The 27,393-nt window shown below is 32.7% G+C and overlaps 4 protein-coding genes across 5 annotated transcripts; all 4 read left to right on the plus strand.

The window, feature by feature from the left end:
- Window positions 1-98: 98 nt before the first annotated feature.
- On the plus strand, window positions 99-2,615 carry LOC144842006 (E3 ubiquitin-protein ligase TRIM56-like). Its single transcript, XM_078698342.1, has 2 exons — window positions 99-129; window positions 854-2,615. Exon 2 carries the CDS (start codon window positions 880-882, stop codon window positions 2,266-2,268), a length of 1,389 nt encoding a protein of 462 aa, XP_078554468.1. The 5' UTR covers window positions 99-129; window positions 854-879; the 3' UTR covers window positions 2,269-2,615.
- A 1,183-nt stretch (window positions 2,616-3,798) lies between these two features.
- Window positions 3,799-6,699, plus strand: LOC144842330 (tripartite motif-containing protein 2-like). Its single transcript, XM_078698767.1, has 2 exons — window positions 3,799-3,871; window positions 4,543-6,699. The coding sequence occupies exon 2, from the start codon at window positions 4,572-4,574 to the stop codon at window positions 5,958-5,960; it is 1,389 nt and encodes a 462-aa protein (XP_078554893.1). The 5' UTR covers window positions 3,799-3,871; window positions 4,543-4,571; the 3' UTR covers window positions 5,961-6,699.
- A 437-nt stretch (window positions 6,700-7,136) lies between these two features.
- On the plus strand, window positions 7,137-10,861 carry LOC144842255 (E3 ubiquitin-protein ligase TRIM33-like). 2 transcript variants are annotated; one of them, XM_078698665.1, is made up of 5 exons: window positions 7,137-7,267; window positions 7,672-7,752; window positions 7,860-7,945; window positions 8,533-8,589; window positions 8,903-10,861. In XM_078698665.1, the coding sequence occupies exon 5, from the start codon at window positions 8,915-8,917 to the stop codon at window positions 10,364-10,366; it is 1,452 nt and encodes a 483-aa protein (XP_078554791.1). In that variant the 5' UTR covers window positions 7,137-7,267; window positions 7,672-7,752; window positions 7,860-7,945; window positions 8,533-8,589; window positions 8,903-8,914; the 3' UTR covers window positions 10,367-10,861. The 2 variants fall into 2 exon arrangements, with proteins under 2 accessions (XP_078554791.1, XP_078554792.1); XM_078698666.1 differs by lacking the exon at window positions 7,860-7,945.
- A 167-nt stretch (window positions 10,862-11,028) lies between these two features.
- On the plus strand, window positions 11,029-27,082 carry LOC144842831 (transmembrane protein 87A-like). The gene is made up of 16 exons (XM_078699382.1): window positions 11,029-11,074; window positions 12,609-12,656; window positions 13,009-13,069; window positions 13,226-13,308; window positions 13,539-13,664; window positions 15,978-16,094; window positions 17,662-17,749; window positions 18,123-18,184; window positions 19,084-19,204; window positions 20,320-20,482; window positions 21,474-21,567; window positions 22,736-22,801; window positions 23,270-23,434; window positions 23,719-23,887; window positions 24,193-24,253; window positions 24,785-27,082. The coding sequence occupies exons 2-16, from the start codon at window positions 12,612-12,614 to the stop codon at window positions 24,837-24,839; spliced, it is 1,476 nt and encodes a 491-aa protein (XP_078555508.1). The 5' UTR covers window positions 11,029-11,074; window positions 12,609-12,611; the 3' UTR covers window positions 24,840-27,082.
- The last annotated feature ends 311 nt before the right edge of the window (window positions 27,083-27,393 follow it).

The following is a 27,393-nucleotide window of genomic DNA, read 5'->3' on the forward strand; positions in this document are numbered from 1 at the left end:
GAATAGTTATACAAACTCTTCTCAGCACCTTTGTTACAGCACAACGAATAACAGGAAATTAAAATAGACCTCCGTAAAAACCCATACAAGGAAGTTAGTAGTATTATTAACGTTTACAATCTTGGTAAAGTAAGTTAACTGATTTTTTTTCTCATAACTATTACTAAATAATAGTTCATATATATATAGTAGACATTTCTGACTTGTTAATATATTTTAGGCCTAGTTAAAGTATGTTTTTAATTGTGGATTTAGTATCCTTTTTATATACATTTCTTGCTTGCGTGTTGTTGCCTAATAATTCAGACTATAAAATTCAAAAGGAGAGAAGTCATAATGTCTGGATAAGTCCAAATTGTAATTGTTTGTACAGAGTAGAACCCCTCCTTTGTGACACCCCTATTCAGGAGACACCCCTATTAAGGGACACCCCTCATTTGTGACACCCCCATTCAGGGGACACCTCTATTAGGGGACACCCCTTCTTTGGGATACCCCCATTCAGGGGATACCTCTATTAAAGAGACACATTATAAGAAAACAAACGACGGCCATTAATGTTAACTCTACGGCCAACTCAGGGGACACTTTTGCTAGGTCCCGAAAATGTCTCCTTAATATGGATTCCACTGCAATAGACTAATAAAAAGATTACCTAAATTAAACAAATAAAGCATACTTACCATTTGTAGGGTAATTCTTCTTGATATGAAGTTTATGTATCTCTAGCCATGCACTGATATATTATTTATTGAAACTTGGTAAAAATGTTAGTGTCATGGCATGCATCGCTACAGGTTTATGTATACATTACAACAAAAGCCAATCAATATCGTACCGTATTATTTTTAAGGATTATTCAAGAGGTGTTTATCAGTCATGGCATCTAAAGAAGTGATTAAAGGAATTGAAGCTGCAGCACTCGAATGTTCTCTGTGTTTGCATCGCTTTACAAGACCAAAGACACTCACATGTGTTCATTCATTCTGTCTTGAGTGTCTTAAGAAATGGGTTAATGAAAGAAATGGTGTACTCAGCTGCCCAATATGTCGTGAAGTTTGCCAGATTCCAGAAGGAGGACTTCAAAACCTGAAGAATAACATATTTATCAGTGGCTTGTTGGACTATGTTACAACATTGGAACAGAAGACGGCGCCAACTTGTAATCTTTGTAGTACAGCAGCATGTTTCGTCTGTCGTGACTGTGATGAGTTATACTGTACACCTTGCAGAAATTCGCATAAGAAAATGAAGATGTCACAACATCATCGTATCATTACAATGGAAGAATACGCAACCATTGATCCTTTGGAGCGCCTGGCTTCTAAACCTGTGTTATGCTCTGAACATAATATGCCATTTCTTTTCTACTGTGACTCTTGTGAGATTCCAGTATGCGTTGGATGTACACAAATTAAACATTCTAAATATGATGGTCATGACATAGTCGAAATAAAAACTGCGTTTGAATCATTCTCAACACGTTCACAAAGCTTCATTAAAACAGCAGATGAAAGATTAGGGAGTCTTCAATCAATTGCTAATGAACTGAAAAAGAAGGAGGCATTGGAAATGTCTAATTACAAGAAACGTCAAGCGACAATTACAGAAGAAGCAGATAAAGCGCACCAATTGATTGATCAGTATAAAACGGAACAGTTACAAGATCTTGAATCAACTCACCAAAACAACCTCCAGTTACTTAATGCCTATATAAGTGATGTTGAATCAGCTATTGCTAAAGTTTCCAGTATGCAGAGAATTGCGCGTACCTTGATACATAGCCCAAACCATGCTATGGCACTAAGGTCAAGTTCTGATATCTATAAACAGATGGATGAACATTTACAGCAAAATAAAATTACTGATGATATGCATAAACCAAATGTTTCAGAATATGATAAAATCAAATTTGAAGTTATTTTTAAACCAGATATTTATATTTCAAAATCAGAATTCTTTATGTCAGATGAGGGTAATAATGGCATGTACCCATGTATATATTTTAGTCAAACAGGGGCCAATATGGACGATGGAAAATTGAAATGCCTCAGAATAAACAAAAGTGAACAAATTTATGCTGATAGAGATAATTGCTCGTCAGTAGACATCGTCTGTGACTGGGGCACTTACTACATTATGAATCAAGATCCACGTGATTGTACTTTGATTGTTCTAATTATTAATGGATCTGATGTATTATTCAAAGCTGTTGAGTTTGATGCAATGGGCACAATATGTAGAGAATCAAGCTTCAAACAGTTATGAACCATTATGTAGAAACACTAATAACTTTTACCAGTATTATTGCTAGTGATGCTGCTTTTACTGTATAACGCTTCTGAAATTGTGTTTAGAATGAATGTTTTGCTGTGACTCGTGTGACGTGTTTAGTTACAACCGTTGAACACTTCATTGTTCACTCCATTATGTAGTAAAACACCCAGCTATTAGTGTAGAAAAACCAACAGCTTATGTAGTTAGTTATGCTATCAAATATAATACGTTAAATAGCTTGATTGTTAATTCCTTCATTCCGAAGAATAAGAATCAGCAGATAAGTAATTGGAATTAAAAGAGCAAATTGCAAGCATGTAATATAATAAAACTACAAATGGAAAAATATATTCTAATGTTTTTTGTTTTAATTTGGCTATATATTTATTTTATTTTATCTTGTCTATAATTAGTCCGCTACACACGAAAAGACATAACACGTATGTACCACATTTTATGAACATTTACTTTAAAGGGGTTTCCCTCTTAAACATATGTAGGCCAGCTGAACAACATGATGTGGAGTGAGTCAAATTCCAGAAGGAGGGCTCCAAAACTTGCAGAAAACAACAAATCTAATTCTAAAGAAAACTACGTGTCATTGATTAAGTTGTTGTCTCCAGTCAAATTAATACAAAAGGCACATAATTGCGGCAGCTCGGGAAGCGACTAGATCATTTTATTTTACAGGTAGTACGATTGTCTGCAACAAAATGCTCTTGCTAAAGTTTCCAAGCAGGTGTGCCAAGTATATGATGAGATTCCTTCCTTCCTCTCTCTCTCGATCCTGTCCTCTAACTGTTTCCACAGCTTTACAACAGTCACTCCTTGCTGTTACACTCCGTCCATCCATCTTGTCTTTTGCCTTAATTCCTCCTGATCGTTTACCCAGTTTCTATTAAAATCTCTTTCTCTCGTTCGAGTCCCCGATGTCGTTTTGTCTGAAATATTGTAATTGTTGTTTTTCAACGAATTCCAAAAGCCTCCAGCGGTGTCCGATCTTAAACAGCACGTACTTGTTTGTTCTCCTCTCTATCCATGCAATTCGCACTATTCGGTAACATCATAACTCAAAACTCTGTACTTTTTCTGGTTCACTTGTTTCATGCTGCTCCAACATTCTGCTCCAATTGGCTTATGCTAAAAGGCGAATTAAACAATATAGCTAGATTCATAGTTTTTAATTTCTTTTTCTGTGATAAAAATAGTTTTGAAGAATTATAATCGGTAGTTCAGACATAGAATATGAAGTAATTTAATACTATTTTGTTTACTATTGAAACAGGAAAGTGGCTTGATACTTGATGCAGGAAAATAAATTAGAGCACTGAATGTTAGAGAATGACGTGTCATGGTTTTGTACTAGTTTGTATTGTATTGTGCTGCCAGTTTCACAATTTTCTATGTATTTTATTCAAATGATAATAATAAATAGAATTGCATTGAATTGCTTTTTAAATTAATTTCATCCAAATAGTTTTTAGTTGATGTAATAACTGGTGGCGCTATTTGGCGTTTTATTCTTGGTTTTTTTATGTACACAATCGATGAGATAACCACAAAGAATAAGACGTTATAACTGTGATATAAACAGGTATGTAGCTTTAATATTTCTGCTACTCACGGTTTTGGCAAAGTAGTTACATCATTGTTTGCCAATATATGTATATATATACATGTATATAGTTATATTTACAGATCCATGTATTTTAAAGGGCCATTCTTATCCAGGGGCGATGTGACCAGACAAGCGGCAATAGTTATTATAGTGTACCATGTAGTATAGTGGGAATTTCCAAATTGGGTGGGGTGCTATTATTAGAATAATAGGCCTACAATTTACAACAGTATTTTAAATATTATATTCACTAATGTGGTCCTGAAATTTGTAGACCTAAAATGCAAATGGTAAAATTAAACCTCAATGAAACCACAGTGTTGAATTAAATATTATAGAACGTTTTAAAAACCAGCATTTCATTGTATTGTATCTATAGTATGTGCCTAGATAGTAATACCAATTTATTAGGCCTAATTTAAATTCCCAAATTTTCTGAAAAAAGCTGTTGGTTCTAAATACAAATAATATAGGTACTATTAAATGTGTGTGCTTAATTAATTAATATGGTACATTAAAACATAGAATGATGATAGGTCTCAACGTCCAGGAATCTATGATGATAATATTATTATTATCATCTAGGCTATGAGGATATTATTTGGATAATAAGAAATAATAATATTGCAGCCTTTATTGGTTTTTAGGATTATTCAAGAGTGTTCATTAATCTGCCATGGCATCTGAAGAAGTGATTAAAGGAATTGAAACTGCAGCACTTGAGTGTTCTCTGTGTTTGCATCGCTTCACAAGACCAAAGACTCTCACATGTGTTCATTCATTCTGTCTTGAGTGTCTTAAGAAATGGGTTAAGGAAAGAAATGGTGTACTCAGCTGTCCAATATGTCGCGAAGTTTGCCAGATTCCAGAAGGAGGTCTTCAAAACCTGAAGAATAACATATTTATCAGTGGCTTGTTGGACTATGTTACAACATTAGAACAGAAGACGGCGCCAACTTGTAATCTTTGTAGTACAGAAGCATGTTTTGTCTGTCTTGACTGTGATGAGTTATACTGTACACCTTGCAACAATTATCATAAGAAAATGAAGATGTCACAACATCATTGCAATGTTACGATGAAAGAATATGCTGCTATAGATCCTTTGGAACGCCTGGCTTCTAAATCTGTGTTATGCTCTGAACATAATATGCAATTTCATTTCTACTGTGACTCGTGTGAGACTCCAGTATGCGTTGGATGTATGCTGATTGAACATCCCCAATCGCATCATAACATAGTCAAAATTAAAACTGCGTTTGAATCATTCTCAATACGTTCACAAAGCTTAATTAAAACAGCAGATGAACGATTAGGGAGCCTTCAATCAATTGCTAATGAACTGAAAAAGAAGGAGGCATTGGAAATGTCTACTTACAAGAAACGTCAAGTGACAATTACAGAAGAAGCAGATAAAGCGCACCAATTGATTGATCAGTATAAAACGGAGCAGTTACAAGATCTCGAATCAACTTACCAACACAACCTTAAGTTACTTAACGTCCATGTAAGTGATGTTGAATTGGCTATTGCTAAATTATCCAGTATGCAGGGAATAATTGCACGTACCTTGATACATAGCCCAAACCATGCTATGGCACTAAAGTCTAGTTCTGATGTTTCCAAACGAATCGACGATCATTTAAAGCAAAATGTAATTACTGATGATATGCAGAAACCGAATGTTTCAAAGTACAATAGCACCAGATTAGAAGTATTTGTGAAATCTACAGATATTTCAAAAATAACATTTGAAGATATGTATTCGTTTAGAATAAAGTGTATAACGAGGGATTCCAAAGGAGCAGCTGTCTATAAGAAAGATGTGAAAGTCAAATGCTTCAGAATAAACCAAAGTAAACCACTAACTAATGTTAACACAAACAACTGCATGTCTGTAGATGTCACTGATAAAAACGATGGCCATTACATCATTGACAATAGAGATCCTTTTACAAGTACTACTTTGATCTGTCTTATTATTAATGGATCTGATGTATTATTCAAAACTGTTAATTTTGATTCACGTGGCGTTTCAAAAGAATCAGCATTTACACTTATTTAAATAAGAAACATTTTTTAAAAATTAAAATAACTGCACTTAAAATGATAGTATGTACGGTAAACAAACAAGTTACACCATCACTAGTTAAGTTTGTACTTTAATAAATTGTACTAAAAAAATGATGATAGGTAATATGTTTTATAGATAAATGAGTCAACATAAGATAATGTTACAAAGGAGAAAAGAGGAAAGCAGGTGTTTATGGGTAGAAAATATATTAACAAATAAAGCTGAGATGTAGACAATACATGTAAACTGATGTTTAAAACATTAATCGTGATAAGAATTCGTAATGATGAAAAAATATGTTAAGATAGAAAATGTGTACAGACATTAAAAACAAATTTTCAAACATACGATATAAAAATGATGTAAGTTTACCGATGTAAAATATGAATTTTAATAAATGTGGCGTAATCTACAAAGAATCTACACTGTGACAACGCATTTACCAAAAAATAAACAAACCTTCATTATTGAATGGCGAAATATAATAACGGTACATACAGATTAATTGAATATTTACGGTATATTTCAGTCACCTTATTTCATTGTAGGAGTTACTTCAGTTGAAATTGATATTTCGTTCATTATGATAGTAAAGTTCAAGTAAAACTATGTACACAATAAGCATACATATTCAGGCCAATAATAAATTTTAGCAAAATTTAATTTGTAAAAACAAGAGGAAAATACATTCATAATGAAATAAAATGTTACACTGTTGTTTTTGTATGAATTCAGAGCATTTTAAATATTTCATTTGATAGCCATCATTATTAATGTGCAAGTGTACTACCTCATAGTGGTCCACCAACAGATCGTTAAAAAATAAATAATGAAATTTAGGCACAAAAAGGGATCATTATTATATGTACAGTTCGCTTATGACTTAATATAACATTTTTGTACATATTGCAGCAGCTCGTGTAACCGAACTTTATATATTTTAGATATAGAGAATTTTATAACTGAATCACTGTTTGTTCTAAAATGGTGAAATAATAGTTCATTCTTATATAGCGCATATAAGCAAGCTTTCAATGCGCTAAATCATTGTTTCTCTTGGTTATTTTTTTGGTAAAAGTAGTTCCGAGGAATTATTACTTTGTCATTTCGCGCCGCGCCTTTAGGCAGTTAAATCAAGAGGACAGAAGCATTAAGAAACTGTGATCACGCGGAAGCTTATATAGTCCTACGGCTGACAAAAATGGGTATTTGGAAACTAGGACTGGACTTCTACAAACCCGGTCTAAATCACGTCTGAGAAAAGAGAATCTATATGTGATATATGCAGATAGTAGCCTGTAAGAACTGTTCAATAAACTATGTTTTCGTTTTGGCAGACAATTTTATTATCAAAACAATCCTTCCTCTATGGTAAATATGTGTATAGATGAAGAATTGTCACGATTAAATACGTACGTATGTCGGCGGCTGGGAAATTAGATTTTTTTTTAGGCCTGTAATTTGGACTTCGTTCATTTCAGACTACATTTACGTTACACACGGGTTTTACTACTGATTGTTAAACATAAATAAATAAATAATTGATAATAAATCATTATTTCTTAGATTATTAAATAAAATATCAATTTCACATTAATGAAGAAAGAACAATAATTTAATTTGTTACGTCAAAAAGTCGAGCGACGTTTTTTGTATAGTAAGAAATATTTCTTGTTTACTCTTTCCTCCACATCGTGTTTAGTTGATGAACTGGTGGCGCTATTTATGTTTTATTCTTGTTTTTCTGGCGTACACAATTATAGACGAGACTGTAATAGACCAGGTATGTTGATTTCTATTCCCACGGTTTTGGTAAAAAAGTTAAATTGTTATAGTTTAATTGATATATATATATAAACCGTATACATGTATATATAATTATATTTACAGATCCATACATTTAAAGGGCAATATTTAACGGTTTACGGAACCTGCTATTGTGTAACACTGGAGTTGGATTTCCCAAATTGACAGAGGTGCTATTATTAGTATTACAAAATTACAGATTTCAAAAATGATATTCACTGGTGTAGTGTAGGCTAGTTTGTAAACCTAAAATGCAAATGATACGATTAAACTCCAATGAAATCACAATGTTTAATTATTTCATAATCAACATTTTAAAAAAAACAGCACATTTAGTTTTGTGGATACACTGCTAATTCTCTAAAATATCTGGAGAGCCAATTTAGGAATCTAAATTCCCAAATTTTCTAAATGAAAATATATTTAAATATTAAAATATTAAAATTTAAAAATATTAAAATATTAATTTTTTTGTAACGATGCTACCAAATAAGAAATAATAATAATCGCACGTTTTTATTGCTTTTAAGAGTGATAAAAAAAATTGTTCCGTCTTTAGGCCTAAATGAAATTCGCCAAAAATGTTTACGCACCAAAAGTAGGCCTACACCATGCGTAGAATTCACTCCCCAATCTGTGCTTGCAATGTAATTGCAGTACAACTTATACATCAGTTGAACAAGTTCAAAGTACAGCTTAAAATAGAATAGATAGGCCTACTATAAATGATATGAATATTTACTACACACATTTACAGTGAGATAGGGAGACGGAGGAAGACAAGTACGTCCTTGAAGACACCAGCAGTAACTCTGTAAGTTAAATACTTTGTGGTGTACTTTTGGCTATGGTAATTATGGTGGTGTGCAATGCAGATTTAGGTAGTCCTAACAGTAGATTATATAGGTATATGTCCTCATAAAAATAACGTTAATTATCTATTACAAATTGGGCGTGGCATGTCTCAATTAAAAAACAACATGTTCTCATAATACTGTAGTCCCCATGCCTCTAAAAATATTTACTATAGTAACAATGTGTAGATTGATATGGTACGGTAAGGTATGATGGAAAGCAACACATATTTCAATTAATATCGACCTGTTCTGATACTGTATACTTTTCAGAATAAGACTACCATGGCATCTAAAGACCTTATTGAAGGAATTGAAGCCGCGGCACTTGAGTGTCCTTTATGTATGCATCGCTTCACAAGCCCGAAGATTCTAAAGTGTGTTCATTCATTCTGTCTTGAGTGTCTTGAGGCATGGGTGAAGAAAAGCAATGGTGTACTCAGCTGCCCAACATGCCGTGAGGTGTGCCAGATTCCAGAAGGAGGACTTCAAAACCTGAAGAACAACATCTTCATCAGTGGCTTGTTGGACTATGTTACAACATTGGAACAGAAGACAGCACCAACCTGTAGTCTTTGTAGTACAGTAGCATGTTTCTTCTGTCAGGACTGCGATGAGCTATATTGTACACCGTGCAAAACTACTCATGCAAAAATGAAGATATTAAAACACCATTGTATTATCACAATGAAAGAATATGCAGCGATTACACCTGTAGAACGCTTTGCTTCTAAACCTGTGTTATGCTCTGAACATAATATGCCGTTTCATTTCTACTGCGACTCGTGTAAGATTCCAGTATGCGTTGGATGTACACTCATTGAACATTCTAAATCTGATGGTCATAACATAGTCAAAATAAAAACTGCGTTTGAATCATTCTCAGCACTTTCGAAAAACTTTATCGGTGAAGCAGATAAAAAATTAATAAGTTTTCGTGAATTTACCAATCAACTGAAAAAGAAAAAGGCATTGGAGATATCTACATACAAGAAGTGGGAAGTGAAAATTACAGACGAAGCCAACAAAGCACAGCAATTGATCGATCAGTATAAAAAAGAACAACTACAAGACCTCGAATCAACTCACCAACACAACCTGAAGCTACTGAACGCCCACGAAAGTGATGCTGAATTAGCTATTGCTAAATTCTCCAGTATGCGGGAAACTACAAATAGCTTACTGATTAGTCCAAACCATGTTATGGCACTAATGTCAAGTTCTGCTGTTTCCAAACGAATGGATGACCTTTCAAAACATATTGACATTACTGGTGACTTCAAAAATACAAGAGAACACAATTATAATCATAGGTTTGAGGTAGCATTGAAAGCTGGTATTGATATTTCAAAATCAAGATTAATAATTATATACAAACACCCTCCTTCAATGAGAGTGCTTCTTCAGTATACAAATGTACTCCCGAAAATATTGATAAAAACACGGAATGAAGTCGGAGAGGATGTGTACATAAAAGATTTGAAGATGATATGCCGTAGAAGAACAAATGAAACTAAAGATAGTAAATCCAATGACGATAAAACTTGGATGTTATTAGATATCATTAATCAACAATATGGCTGTTATCAGGTTGATATCAGAATTCCCTTGAAAAGTTGTACTTTGACGTGTGAATTAATTAATGGACCTGATAAATATATCAAAACCATGACGTTTGATTCTTCTGGAAATTACTCTTTTCCGCAGTTAGAATCAGATTTTGAGTGTATAAAATGAATATTGATAATATGCCTACATGCATGCAGCAGAATTTAAAGAGCAACAATGTCGTTGCTTGTAAATTAAAGACGATAAAGTTACATATTATTGATATTATATCATCATAAGATAAGATATATTTTCTTCACCAATATTACACATGATCACTATTCACACGTGTTTATGTTTATTTTTACCCGTTTTGTAATGCAGACGGTTACGTATAAAGCTCTGTCCACACTATAAAACTAGTTTGATAACAACAATTGTAACGTGCCTAAATATGGTAGTGACATGCTGAAATATGGTAGTGGTATGACATCATCATGTCAATTATTATGGGTATATCACATTTTTTTGTCACGTAAAGTTTGATAGTGTAGACAGGACTTAAGTTTATCTAATAATAAATAGTCTATTTAAAGTATTTTCAGAACTTATAAAATAAATAATAATATAATTAAAAGTAAAACGTGTGAGTAGAATGGTAATGCGTTGTAAACAATGATTGTAACAAGGTCTTTCTTATGATTTTATTTTAACTTTATGTGGAATAAATGAATGAACGGATCCGATATCAATTTTGTATTCGTTGTCAAATAGTGCTGTAATCATGGTCTTAATCTAACTGTAAATTTAAATACCGTTATTAATTTTTATAAATACGCAATCGTCTTTTGTAGCTATTATTATGGAAGTCGGAGTTGGAGTGTCATATTATTCCCGGTGAGTGGTTTCCTGCTTTTAACACTTTCTCAGCGCTTCTATTGTGTTTTTTTATGCTTGTTTTGTTATTCTAGAGGCGTAAGATTCGTTAAAGGTAAAATAAAACGTGATGGTTTTTTTTACTGTTTATCTTAAAGATAGGCCTAATTGTATTGTCCCCCAAAAAACATGGAAAATGAAGATTATTTAAATCAGACTTTGAATAGGTTATTTTGTAGATTTAGTAAAGTTAATCACTTCCCTAAAAAACCCGAAAATAATGTTTTCATTTAAAATGACAAAATAAATGTTTAAATTCAACCAAAAATCCATTGCTGGCACTGGCACCCAACAATTTACTATTTTTTCAGTTTTTTAAAGTAAATACAATTTTTTCGAACACATTTTTGGTAAAAGTGGATAACTATTATGTGACATTAAATGGCATATTCAACAAACAACATTTTAATAATTTAAATTTAATTATTTTTTTCAGGGGGACAATTAGTTAAATGTTAATTCGTTTTCTATAGAGGGCGGCCGTGTGTTATTGATATTCTTTGAGCAAATTTAGTCAAAGATAGTGTAATTTAGTATACCAGCAAAGAATATATATCACAAGAATGAGTAATCCGCGATTTTTGCATGAGAAATTTGTAACAGAGAGTGATGCCGCCCTCATAAGGGCGGATGTATACCGACTAAATAAGACTTGATTTAATAGATATTGTACATGTCACATTAAATAGAATTATGATAATATATTTTGCAATTGTAAAACATTTTATAATACATATTTAATAACAAACTAGTGTACATTCACTTCTACAGACAATTATGTTCTAACATGCTAAATTAGTTCACAAAAAAGGCCTAAAACAGCAACATCAAAAATCAACGAAGCGTTACTCAGCACGGCCTATTCTTTACCATTGCCGCGTACTAATTTACGCCCGGTAAATTAGGTATTGTTTTTATGATATAAATTAGTATAAAATACATGTTATTAATAGAATACAATGTTAAATTTCATTGACATTTATTTGTTTTACCAGAAACAAGTTAAATATAGGAATATTATTAAACTATCCTTTGTGAAAACGCGTAAACACCAACACGCCCGGTAGCGCTATCGTAGCGCCCGGTTGATGAAGCGATCTGTTTATTCGGCAGTTTTTACTAAATAAATTGCATGAAACGAACAATTAAATATCCAAATAGCATTTAATATGATGTTGGCATGTAGTTGATAGCATTTTTTTATCATGAAAATACTACCGGTGGTCCAGCCTTTGATTAGTGTAACCGTCACAAAAAGTTGTATACATCCCAGATACATCCTCACTTATGGCGGCGCCCTACCACATGGACAATATTACTGTTACAGGGAAAATCGCGGATTACTCATTCTTGTGATATATATTCTTTGATACTAGTATTATACCACTGATACAACTGAGTAACAAGGAAATAACAAGTAACGCTAAAACAACATTAGAATTTTAAGAAAATGAAGTTTGTTTTATTATCAGCATTATGTTTTACTAAATTACAGTTAATGTATGCTGCACTTGAATCAGGCGTGTTCAAGTATACTGTTTCCGTAAGCTTGAAATTTACATGTTATATTGAAGGCCTAAAATTAAACTGGCAATTGAGCGCGGCTAAGTCGTAGGCGTCCTCACAGATAGGCCAAAAAACGAGGCTGGAACCAGCAGATTAGGATTGGGGAGGGGAAGTTGTGGTGTAGGAAAAGAAGGGAAGGGGGGTGGGGGGACGGGGGTTGTTCTGGGGGATGGGGAGTAGTGTACAGTAGGTTTTCAGCGGGTATTTTTCCATAAAATAAAAAATAATTCTTCATAATAAATAAAATAGGCTTGGAAAAAGCACCGCTTGTTTTTTAAAATTTAAAATAATAATAATATCTTGACACACTTTGATTTTGTTTTTTTTAGGGTAACGAGGTATTTGTCATTTCGAAGAGTATGTATAACAACACTAAGGTGATAGTGACAAGTATGTTTTATCTGTTTGTATAAACACTTAAAGTGGTTAATGTTGGAGTTAATAGAACTTTAAAACTTTTAATTATTTATAATAAAATTAACATAAATATCAAAGCACCATTGGTGGTCTGCAAAAAGTCAGAAAACTACATGTTTTTAATTTCAGCCAATTGCCAGCAAGATGATTGCAAAATCAACCTAAAGTGGGTTCTTCGTTTCTCTGGTTGTGATAATACATTTGTAGATGATGTGAGTAATTCTCAAAGAAATTAAAATTTTAATTGAAAATTTCTTTTTATTGTAAATGATTAACTTTAGTAAAGAAATGTATAGGTCATGTGTTTAAATCTTGTAATATTTGATATAAATGATTTAAGTTTTTTTTTCTCAATATCCAGAGATTAAAGTGTGAATGTAATATGATTTTCTTTTAAAATTATATTTATTTATAAACTGTTAGAAAACTTTCTTTTTTTTAGATAAATACTTCACTCTTGTTGAGCAACCCTGAATTATCAATGCTACAATTTGAAGAAATAATCAGCTTTCAACAATCTATTGTGGGCAATGAGACAGAAACTTGTGACCATAAAACTATGTTTCAGGTAACAAATGTCTTTAACTATTAAAGAATACAAACAAGTAATAAAATCAACATACTTCCTTCTTAGGAAGGAATGAGGGAACACCCAGCTCTGGCCTGCCCACCTGCACCAACCCCCCAACCCCACCCCCCGCCCTCCCCCCGATCAAGTTACAAGCCCTGAAAAAAGCACACTTTGGGTGAGAAGGCAAATTCAATGCTTATTTTAGCTAGGGGCAGACCCAGGGGTATTTCCCTAGTGGCCCGGGCAGCTCCCTTAATTTCATACTAAAGGTTGTTTCTGCCATTAAATTAAAATTTAGTTCCATTTCATTGTACAGTATATAATATCCATCCGGACCTGGAAGTTTAAAGGCGTAGTTAGTTACAGAGTTGTAGGGCATTTTATCATTTTGTAAAAGAAGTAATATAATGCTGGCGCCAACGAATTTAACGACCTTCACAACCAAAATATTTCTTTGTAACAAAATTTATTTTAAATGGAATGCTACAAAAATAATCCTCTGCTTCATCAGTGCATGAATACCTAATAACCAGACAAGAACGTATCTTTGTTACGTTTTACTATCAATCCATTTTCATTTCACGCAATCCATTTTTCAACAATATAATAGTATACAGTAATACCGTAATAACATTTTGATTGAATCATGAGGGATTAGTTACAGTGTTGACTTTGAATAAACCATTGGTAATTTACTGAAAATCCAAAATGAACTTGTGTTATAAAATACAAACAAAATTATTCAATTAAAGAAACGCTCTACTACACATGAGAAATAGATGTCGGTTGATAAACTTCTGACTTCATCGACAAACGAAATATAGCCTATATTCATTCCTTTTAAATATTAGGCATATCCAAGGCTAATAATCGATTTGTCCATAATTATTGTTATTTTTCCATAATCTAAGTCCAATTTTTAGGCCAAATCATAATTGTGCGTATAGTTTTGTATTTCCGATGCGTGTAGTAGCCTATTTATCTTCGTTTCCGTACGTCCATAAATATTAGGCCGAATTTCCGTAGTAATTTATGGGCATTCCGAAATTTGAACCGTGTTAAACCGGTAGCAGAGCAAAGTTTGCTTCTTTTTGCAAATGTCCTATTATTATTTTTTTTAATTTATTTTGGAGTGTGGTTTAAAACAACACTTTTGTAAAGTTTATAGTGGATAAATAAAAAAATTTTTGTGGTATTGTGGTTTTAACATCTGACTTTATTTTGCATTTTTAAATGAATTAAAATTCAAAATAATACAATTTAACGTTTTGCTCAATATATTTATAGCTTCATATTTTTTGTATAACTTTTTAAAATTATTAATTGATAATTAATTTACATTAATTGACAACAGTTATTAGAATGTATTACCGTACCAAAAATACCTTCATCGGGGACTTCCATGTGACGGTCGCATTGAACATGAATTTTACGTGCGAGAGTACCATTTGTGGCCATCTAGGGGTGTCATTTAACAATTTGCTTGCTCAAATACTCAGTGTCTACAGCCCTGGAGTCTTTGGGTAACCCTCTTAAAATAGTCCTGCGACCGCCCCTGATAGCTCTATCTATATTTAATTACAGCAAATTGTTGAGGAAACTAAATATATCAATGTAAATAGGTGGTATTGATACAGTTGAGTAAGCCTACGTATCGGCTGGTGGTCTAGAAAAAAATAATCAAATGCGATAATGTAAACTACAGTACATGATACCATAGATATTATAGTGTAATCTACAGTAAATTTACGTAAGGGCAAAGGTCGGTAAATCGCATGTTATTTGTAACCCAGAGTTATTATTCTTTGATTGTTTTTTAGGGTGGGTTACTATTAGACGGGGGGTTACTACTGTATTAGAGTAGTGGGTTATTATTACTAATCTTCAATTACTGTAGGCACCTGTAAATAATAACCCATCCCCAACTTTTCCGATGAGCAACTCATAGCAAAATATTAAAACAGTACGAATTAACAAATTTGGTTGAAACTCTAACTTTATTTTATAAACTAAAAAACACTCAATCCTCCCCCACTCCCGAGATCAACATGCATTATCTCGTTATTTTCAAAATACGGCATTAAAAACGACCAGTCATAATGAAAAGAAAAATATATTTTAGTGTCAATTTGTCAATAGTTTTTGTGACTCTAATAGTAATCCCCATGGGTTACTATTAGAGTAGTGGGTTATAATTACAGATTTACTTATAAGGTAGGTTACTACAATATTAGAAGGGGGGTTACAATTAGAGTGTGGGTTACTATTAGAAGATTTACGGTACCTATAATTTTATTTTGAATTTCGTAGGATCAATCAAATCTTGCAGAAATACACTGTTTGAAAAATCATGAAGGTGAGCTTGAGTTTTGTGAGGACATGAAAGGAAGAAACAAAGAAAAAAAAGGAACAAACTTTAAAACAGAAGTGAGTGAATTCTGAATTTAAAACTTGCAAATAATAGTAATTAAAAATTTATTCCCCAAAACATCATAAATAATGCTACATATAAAGCTGCATACTGTATTAAAAAGACCAGTTGTCTTAGCACTTAGCTGGCTATAATTTGTGACGTAGCAAATAGTCTTTATAGACCATTGCTATACCGCAGTCTAACCTTTAAGCGGTTTTAAAAATTAAAGCTTGGAGTCTTAAAACAGCCTTTAACCTCTCCTGTTGCTTGTACGTATTATTAGGGACTTTACGGTTCTCAAGAATAATTTATGCATGAGCTTTAACAAAGTGGGCAGAGCTTAACGTGAAAGTCTGTTACTGTTAATTTTACATTTAAACGATAAGGAAAATGACTAGAAATAATGTAGGCATAATATAAAACCTTAAATATACAGTTCAAATTACACTTAAACGTGGAATTTTCAAAACTCTAAATAAAATTTCAACTCCTACTTTAATTGTTCAATGAAATAACATTTTTATTGGATTAAATTGGCTGTGTTAAAAGCAGCGTTTGAATGCGAGGCCGTAACTAGGAAGCCTAGGTCTATGCTGTATCACCAGAGCCAAGCGATTCAGAAGGGCCCTGCGACACGAGACAGGGGAGGGAGGGATACTGCCGGTCGACGTCTTCGCGAAAAGGTGCGTAAAGTTAATAAAACGCTATGTTGACCGTATATGATTTTACGCTCTAGCGAACACAGGATATTCGTCGTCCTCCCCTAACCGTTGTGTTTCGTAAAGTCCATATTGATCGTGGAAGACAACCAATTTAACAAGTTTTAAGTGAAAATCAAATAATAAGTGTGGTCTTATAATAGGCATAGAATAGATTTTCTCAAGTAGAAATGTACTGTTATGATTGATATGATGATCAATTCGTTACTGTGCACGGTTTTAGCCTGGCTAACAGGGGTGGCTTTATAGAAATCTGCCCCAGGTAAAAGTTTGCCAGTATAGACCAGATGACAACCTTTGGAAAACTTAACTGTGCACATTTTTTGACAAACTCGTATCTCAGTGAATCAAAAACAGTCTTTTTAGTCATGTGATTCTGAGGGTCATAGTAATCTATGTCCGGTTAGGACCCGGGTATCGCCCTTTTTAACGTAAAAAACTGTCAAAATACTAATTACTGTAGATTTATTCCAAAACTGAAGATCACCCTCTGTGATAAGTGATGTTTTGTTGTTGACGCATTTTGAAGAATGAAAATAATATTTTAACTGATTTTAATTTTAAATTACTGAAAAAATGACAATACTGTGGGTATTAGTGGCTGGATCTCAATGGAGATACAAAAAAAAAAGCGAAAAGCTAAATCAAAATGTAAAACAGCCAGAAAAGTTAGCAGAGCTTTTGGGCAACACTAGCCCTTCATCAGTGCAAGTGCAAGTTGAAGAAAGATATATATAAGTTGAATTTACCACTAGTTAAATTAATAACATTTACCTGTGTTATCATTTTATATCATAAAACGCTACTAGTCTTATTAGTAGGATTAGGATTCTGCAGATAATCAAATCTTCCTTCTTTTTAGCCTCCAAATAAAGTGACCAAAACATGGCAGGATGGCCGATATATTTTTGTGTTTTCCATTGAGACTGATTGTATCAATATTGTTAACAGTAAGTTGTCTGCATTTACAGTCAACTCTCCCAATACCGGACACCTTTGGGCTGGCCAAATATGTCTGGTTTTTCAGAAAGTCTGGTATTCGGATTGTGTTTTTAATGGTAAAAATGAATTGGGGACTGTTTAGACTTCAAGAAAAGTCTGGTATTAGGAGAGTTTCCGGTTTTCAGAGATTGACTGGGGAGAGTTGACTGTATACTCAATGTATACTGTATTTTTTTTTGTAAAAGTTAATTCTGGCTTGTGTAACGTCTGCTTGAGGGGGAGAAGGGTAATCTGTTGAAATGAGGATGGTCATCTAGCAAAGTTACATTATACTGTGCTGTATTTTATAAACGCAATACATTTATTATGTTTTTTTTTCAGTTAGTATTGAATTTCAAAATGAGCATGGATACCTATCAGCAACGCAAAGACCTCTGCTTACTGTAGGTTAAATTGTTTTACATTTTTACCACATTGTTACAACAGCCAAACCCTGACACTCCAAAATTTGGTGTCGCCATGAATAAACCAAATTTTACTCATGTTCATAAATTTTACTCATTTTCATAAATTTTACTCATTTTCATAAATTTTACTCATGTTCATAAATTTTACTCATGCTCATAAATTTTACTCATGTTCATAAATTTTACTCATACATTTTTCTCATGTTCATAAATTTTACTCATGCTCAAAAATTGTACTCATGTTCATAAATTTTACCCATGTTCATACATTTTACTGATGCTAAAAAATTTTACTCATGCTCATAAATTTTACTCATGCTCATATATTTTACTCATGTTCATAAATTTTACTCATGACTCATAAATTTTACTCATGCTCATAAATTTGACTCGTGTTCATAAATTTTACTTATACTCATAAATCAAATACTCATACTCGTAAATTTTACTCATGCTCATAAATCTTAATCATACTTATAAATCTTAGTAGTCATGTACATTTTATGGCATTAAAATCATATTTTCTACCAGTCTTTAGTAATTTCATCACATTTCATTTCCTTTGAATTTCTTATGCATCCTTTCCTATGCACACAGCTACAGATATTACATTAAATGTGCCAATTGCTTTTCTGTTAAATTTAAATACAATTCAGGAAATTTCATATCAACCACCATCAATCATCACCGCATATAAATCATATAAATTAATTCTAGTTATTTCAAATTTATGCTCTTCATATTTTACAGAGTAAATAACAAATTAAATAATATGTTGAATATATATTTTGGATTGACCTTAATTGTAAAATTTACAGAATTGTGTTGTCCTTGCCAGTGTGTTAAATAATAAAAAAAACTGTTTTTATCCATAGTTTTATGCAGTGATGTGTGCTGCATGTGCTATATTAGCAGTGCTCTACCATGTCATGATGGTTTATCGATGGAGAGATATGCTTAGAGTTCAGTATTGTATCTGTGGAGTTATTATATTAGGTAAAATCATTGTTGTCTTCTTTTTTATTTACTCAACTTCTCACTAAGATGAACATACATTAGTGAAGGTGGTAAACACCTCTAAAACGGTCCAGTCCCAATTACACAGTGATAGTACACTGGGGTATTCCCCCTACTCGTCTTGAAAGATGTACTAGGTTCTTCAAAGTGTTTGTGTACACGTCAACTAACGATCAAATAACAGTTTTCTCGTTGCAACTTGTACAAAGTAATTTAGAAAACTATAACCATTTTTCAATAAACATACAGTAGACATCATACTACGTACATTTCTAGTATAACACAATTTTTCAAAACTTTCTATTATTTAAAAGTCGAAGATAGCCGGGTCTCGGGTCCATTCTATTGTCGCCACAGATTGATATCTTTATCAGTACTTCTGAATGCATGATAAGGTGGGAACACGAACGCTAGTTGATCATACCCAGTACCGTTTTGATTCGGTTGTCTGAGCTAAGGATGGAATAGAAAAATCTAAAAAAAGTGCACAAAATTATATACACAACTGTTTTTTTAACCATCATTTCTTTAAAACGGCTTTTAATGAAACTCTCAATGAGCATCTACAGTATGACCTTTGCTTTACACGTGGTTCATATATTATATATATTATATAATATGGTTACCTACTTGTGTGTAGAAAAATGATTAAATCCATATTGCATTTGGATATCCATTTAATTTTGTTTATTTCAAGATATGGCACTATAGACTAAGCACTGTGTGCGCTAAAGAAATATGTGAGAACTAAAACACTGAAAGTTTTTAGATTCAACAGCTTAATAGTCTAGTGTTGTGAAAAAAGACCCTATTATACTGTCCCTATTTACATATTGCCCTGAGGAGAATTTCCCCTTTTTACGAGCATGTACGCAAGTGCTTCTATGATTTTAGATTAAGAGTTTTGAATAGTGAAAATGATCTTGTTAGGTGTACCACAAACTATTTGTTCCGATATTCAAATCTCTTCACTAAATGGGAGAAAATCCCATTTTAGTTTGATTTTCCATTTTGTATTTGTTTGTTTGTTTACATGGAATATTTATTCTGAAATAAGGTGATCAATCAATATTTGTTTTTCCGATTATACTTAGCCCTCCTTGAGAAAGTAGTATTCTACTCCGAGTACCAGCACATGAACGTGACTGGTTTCTCCTCTCCAGGTGCTTTGATCTTTGCTGAATGGGTCTCCTGTCTGAAGAGGACAGTCGCAAGAATGCTTGTTATTATTATTAGCATGGGATACGGAATTACAAAGTAAGTTAATACTTTTTGTTAACCTCTGTAATAAATAAACCACTTTTGAGGTTATAGTGTAAAGCTTTGTCTACACTATCAAAATAGTTTGACAAAAAAAAGTTTGATGTTCCCAAGTATGGTAGTGATGTGACATCATCATGTCCATATATGGTGACATAACATTTTTTTGTCATATAAAGTTTGAGCTTTAGATGACTGTACAGTACTTCAGAGGACAAAAATATAATTGCTACATTACAGTGTAAACGGTTAATGTGAGTGGTCTTTATATTCTTTGGAGAGTTGTGTAGCCAAGCGGAAAGGCAGTAGTGCCATAAAATGTAGCAATACAATTGGCACAGGTTCAAGGCTCTTCATGACAATATTTCTTTGACAAAGACTTAAAACTGGAAGTCAAGTGTAAACTCTATAAGAGCCCGGAAGAATAGGAGATTACCCTGGTGCACTGGTCCGTCTCAGCTCCTGTTGTTCGTGGTTGTGTCTGCAGTGGGTCTTTCCCCAATTGAGGATGAATATTAATACAAAATACATAAATGTGGTACAGTAATTATAAATAAACAAACAAAAACAAACAGAAAGCTGTCTATGTCAATGTATACAATTCATAGAAAATGGTGTGAATGCAACTCATGCATTTTGTTGCTATTTTTTTTATTGATTAAACTAATCCGTGAGACAATTAAGATTTGTTTTTACTTTTGTATATAGTTTAATTTTTTTTTTTTTTTTTTCTCTCATTATGTTTTGTTTTTGGACCGCTGCACCGCATGTTGTGAGTGCCACCGATCCAAAGGTGAATGGGTCAACAAATAAATAAATAAAGTATGTACTGTACTGTACCAAGTGCAGATCCAGAGGGATAGCTAAAAATTATGAAGTATTGTACTATTTTTTGTTTGAAACAATTCTGGATCTGCACCTGTGTCCGTCCAATTAATTAAACTTCATTTACAAAATCTGTCAACCTTTCATTTTTCTGTTTATTCAGACCACACCTAGGACCTCAGTTGTATCGTGTGATTGGAGTTGGATTTTTATTCTTTGTGCTAAGCTTAATTGAAGCTTGTTTGCGTGTACAAGGCGTAAGTTAATTCGTTTTAGAATCTTTATTTAAGTTGTTAGTATAATTATGTGTTTTTAAAAAAAATTTTGATTGTGATTTATTATTCAAACTGGTCACTTGTCAATTGTTAAATGGTTTGCATTGCATCTACGTCCTTGCGTTGCATCCTAGTGGGAACCAATCTTTATACTAGTTTATTGTTAATTGTTATGGTCTAACCCATATGTTAGTCCCATATGAATAGTCCCGGGCCGAATCGTCTGTGGCCGAATCGTCTCGGGGGCCAAATCGTGTTGGGACCTTATCATCCCACTACTGTTTTGTTTGTCGTGGTCAAGGATAAGCCTGGTATTCTAAATAATAGAGAGATTCAAACAATTCAATACAAACAAGTATTGCACCCTTTTAAATAACTTGTTGTTTTATTATGTTTCTAGAGTTTACAGCAAGACCTTGTGGCAATTATACCTTCTGCTTTTCTTGATTCATTTATTTTTAGTTGGATATCCTTTTGACAATTTTACTAATATATACAAATAATGAACGTTTATATTCATGGAATGGTACAAATAATAGCATGAGGTGAATAACGAAAGGATATATTTCAACGAGGAGAAGCAGAGTTGAAATGTAACCTTTTGTCATTCACTGAATGACTCTTTTTACCATCCCACGAATGTAAACATTCATTTTTTGTTTGTTGTGTTTTGTTTTGATCATCCAATCAAATGACAGGAATTTATTTAGGTGTTATATAATACTACGTATATACTAATTTACTAGTATTAAAATTTTACTAATTAAGATTACTATTAAATCCCATTGACCATTTTGCTTTAAATTACAGTTTTTTCAGGTAAATAATTTGTTTTTTGGATCCAATTTTAGGTCAAACTAATATGTGACATTAAAATGGCATATTCAGCAAAAACATTTATAAAAATGTTTTTTTTAGTGGACAATACATCTTTAACCCTTTGCATAAACATAAGACAATTTCTTTTGTTTATGTAGGAAAAATACATATTTATCGTCAATCATTATTGTCCTAGTATAAATCAGTTATGTTTGAATTACTAAAACATTTTTGAGATTCCAGTTTCTGTATGTTTTGGTCAAGAAAAATTCTAGTAAATTACTTGATCCGAATTTTATTTTATAAAATAAATTTGTATTTTCTACTGTAGAGTGTACAGCAAGACCTTGTGGCAAGTGTTCCTCTTGCTTTTCTTGATTTATTTATCTTTTGCTGGATATCCTTTTGACAATTTTACTATTTTTATGAACTATCGTTCCCAGACACAGACATCTCCATATGGTGAACTGGGACAAAAGTGTAGGCAAACGGCAAAGGTTTTTCAGTTTTAAATGAATGTTGTATACGTTTCTTTATAACGTACAACATATTAACCATCTGTGATACACCGCCTTCATAATCAAATGAGTATTAATATGCAAATTAGCTATAAAACCCCATATTTTCACAATATCTCCAAAACTAATATTCCATTCATTACCACTTTTGTGGCAAACCATTTATTATAGTAAAATGCTAAGCATTTTCATTGACCAATTATCATGCATGTGTAAAAGGTGAATAGGCAATTTCAGTCATGCTTAAATGATTTTTGTCAATTTTTACCATTTAGTTAACTACAGCATAGTAGAATAAAGTATGTTAATTATATGACTCGGATTACTGTCCTTACATATATATTCACATTGTTAAAAACATGAGGAACACAAGAAAAATATTACTACGCCGTAACCTTGCCAAGTTCTCATTGTACCGCCATTTAACCAACTGTTTTGTTTTCAACATCGTTGCATCCATTGTTTTCCTTGTATGGTCTTTGAAGGAGCATAAAGCATCTGTTTGTGTCACTGTAAGTGTTTATATTTGACATTTCACTAGCATTATTAGGTTAAGAGAAGTAATAATATTTTGAGTGAGTGGCCGAGTGGTTAAGTAAGACAGTGGAACCATAATTACATAGCCTTAACATCTGCATTTGTTTGAGGCTCAATTACTCTATGGTTCTGGTGGGAGAACATATTAAGGCAGAAAAAGACTTGGAGCACGGGTAACTGCTAGTACTATTTAATACTGTAACAGTTGTTCTTATTATTGTTTGTTCTGCTTATTATATTTTTTTTGTGGTAATTTTAGAAATGGAAAATGCTTTGGTTAGATGATGCATTCTGGCATATTCTATTTTACATCATGTTGGTCGTAATCATTATTTTGTCCAGCAACCAACATTATGCTTACTCACCACTTACAGATGACCTTGATGACGATGATGAGAAAAAAGATACTATGATCCCAGACTCATTTGGTATGTTTAAAATCCTTTGTCTAAAGCTTTGTCTACACTATTAAACTAGTTCGACAAAACAGTGTGATGTGCCCAAATATGGTAGTGATATGCCAAAATATGGTAGTGATATGACATCATCATGTCCATATACGGGCACATCGCATTTTTTTGTCACATAAAGTTTGATAGTGAAGACAGAGCTTTATACATTGGTAAAACCAATATATGTATCGAATTGGAAGCAATTCGTAGCATTTTTTTTGACGCCTAAATGTTTGCTTTCTGTCTCCACATTTACATTATTAATTAATTTGTTTTTTCAGAGGGTATGAAGATGCGTAATGTAAAATACACAGATTCTGCAACTGAAGTCGAAGAAAATGTGTAAGTATAAAGCAATGAGATAGTTGTAACTATACCACTGGCAACTGGTTTTTAAAAGAGTTGAGGCAGATCCGGGTTGTTTGGAAATAGGGAAGTGACCAATAAAAAAAAATTACTTTTTTTTGATTGATTGTATGCAACTCAACTTCTTATCCACCTGGTTTAAACACAGCAACTACTCTTATACCCTTTTCACATCTGCATAAATTGTTTGTGATCTCCTGATTTATTACATTACCCTGAGAAGTCTTGGAAGGAAAGCATAGTTGCACGCTATTTGATTACTATGATTGGTCAGTTTAATACCAGGGCTATACATGTGTGCGCAATAAGAACTCGGGAACATCTCGGAACAATCTGGGGCCTCTCATCAGTGTGTTTTTCTCCCGAGATTTCACAGGGGATCTCTGTTTTTTCCACAAAACTGTAATCACAAACCTGGTTACAACTTGTTAAATTTTGTGAAAAGGGTATAAATCAAATTTATATGGTATACATTAATACACATCATAGTATTTATTTCTTTTCTAGGACTGTTCCACCTGCATATTATGATTTTGATGAAAAGACACTTACAAATATGTAACACAGTCCGATGAAATGAAGATATAGTAACGATTATTAATGTATAGTTCAAATCAATTCAAATCATAGAGATTATGCACGTTTGTATCTTAGTAACATTTTTAAAATTTGCAATTAAGGTATTTTAGAAATGTTGACACATCTGCACCTGATCAAGCTACCTGTTATTTTTACTTGCCAATATTATGTAATAGTGCCTGGTGTCTTTGAAGTTCAGTAGTGGAACCAGGTGCGGATTGCTATAAACGGTCTATAAACGGCCTTTTAATATCGCTTAGCTGGTTATAATTCGTGACATAGCCAGTACTCTTTATATTAGACCATTGCTATCCCACGGTTTAACCTGTAAGCGGTCTTTAAAATTAAAGACCACTCGAAGGAATCTTAAAACAGTCTTAAACCTTTCTTTTTGTTGCTTGTACGTATTATTGATCGTGAAAGACAAGCAATTATCATAATAATAATAAATCATAATAAAGGTGATCATTCTTATATAGGCCTAGAATAGATTTTCTCGCGTAGAAATGTATGTACTGTTGTGATTGTAAATTGAGCAAGCATGACAAACATTACCATATTTGGTATTTTTACGCGTAAAGTATGCCTTTTAATTTGTTACGGTACACGGTCTTAAGACTGTTTTATAGCAATGGTCTAACAGAGGTGGCTATAGTATTAGACCGTCTATCTGATAAAGCTGGCTTTAATCAGGGAGTTAAGACCATCAGTTGAGACTGTTTTATAGCAATCTGCCCCAGGATTGCCTGCCGGGAGACATTACAGTATAAGCCAAAAAGTACATTATATGCTGCTCTAATAATAAGCCAGCAGTATAGTGTCTGTGCAATAACTGTACATGTAAATTATGTTGTAGTACTAAAATGCAATTCATTTTTTTCTTACAAATGTCCCAACAGGTTCACAGTGTAGGAACTGTGATATTTAGCTCACTTGTATTCCAACTAATTTAGAATTACCATAACATTTATTCCAGTAATTTACTTAATTAATGCAAGTCTGAGGGTTACAGATTGTACTTAATTATAATTATATGTGTAGAACATTAGGTTAATTCAAATCACAATTTTAAAACTTGCCACGCCCCCTCCACATCCACTAGAGTATTTTAAAATCTTGGATTTTTATGTACATAACATAATATTATTTTACAATATATTTTTACAATTTTATGTCTTGATGGACTGCAGACATACAGTAAGTATGTTTGAATATTGCTATCGTTTTTGTTAATTTTATTTTTATATGGCACTGCATTGTAAATAATTGTTTTTATTAGATATATGGAAATACAATCTTTTTCTAGTAGTGAATTATAATTACTGACATGCTTATGGTCACTTAATTAAAAAGCTTTGTGTTTGTCTTGTTTTTCTAATTATTTATTGGGATTACAATATTTAATTGTGTTGTACATACCATACTTAATGAAAACAATATGTAACACAGAATATAAGGTAAAGGTATGGAGAAGTTATTTCTCAATGGTATGGTATTATATTATCATCCTCAAGCTTATAATTAAAGCCCCCTTCCCTACGTTTTTTAGATCTAATTTAAGATCACAAACTATATTTAATGTAAAAATAATACTATATGGTCCTATTGCGATAACTTTTTTCGTCTTTAAACGGTTAAAAATGTGAAAAATAAGTCGATTCTAATAATTATAGCGGCCCGCTATAAATCCCAAAATGCATTGCGCGCGGATTGATATTTTTGTTTTTCACCTGTAATTCGCCCACTTTTCGATCGATCGTGCCGGCCAAAACAAATGGAAGACTCCTAACTTTTCAGCGAAAATACCGGGTTTTCCCCAATTTGTATCAACGGAGTCTGGCAAAAATAGAAAGACAATTAATGCAGCAACTATACAACGTCAGGCTAGGTATATAGCTAGCGTATGATGTTCGTACGTTACCGATGTTTACCAGCTAGGCCTACAAAACTAAGCCTAGCTAGGCTACTGTAGGCCTAAGACCGTCCACGAGAGGTCGATCGCCGCGAGCTACTTAGGTAGTGCATTGTTTCTCACTTTTTATCATAATTTACCATAAAACGTACATTTAAGACAAGGAATGACATGGTTTAATGTTTTTAAAGTGATATATATGTATTATTTTCCAAAAAACGTCCAAAATTGCAGGGAAGGGGTCTTTAATGTATTACTGTATTAGACATAGTTAGATGTACATCTTTTTAAAATAAAATATAGCTGAATTCTTGTATTTTTCTCTGTACTTATTTTATGTTTATAAAAGTGGAATTCTTTTACATTATGGTTTGTTGAAATGGATTGAAAGAAACATGCAAATATTGGAGAATGTATATTATGACTGAAGCCTAGAGCGTAAAAATATACATCCAGAGAGAGAGGTATTTAAAAAGAATCTCAGAAAACTAGGCCATTGGGTTGTGTTCTATGACTAAACTTACAGTGGGAACTTTTAATTGGTTGGACAAAAGTTTATGCTCATATTACGTCATCTGTAAAAACGTGCGTAGAGAGATCAAGAAAATAGAGGTATATTCAGAGC

Source organism: Antedon bifida, chromosome 5 (assembly GCF_963402885.1).
Source record: "Antedon bifida chromosome 5, ecAntBifi1.1, whole genome shotgun sequence".
Taxonomy (NCBI): Eukaryota; Metazoa; Echinodermata; class Crinoidea; order Comatulida; family Antedonidae; genus Antedon; species Antedon bifida.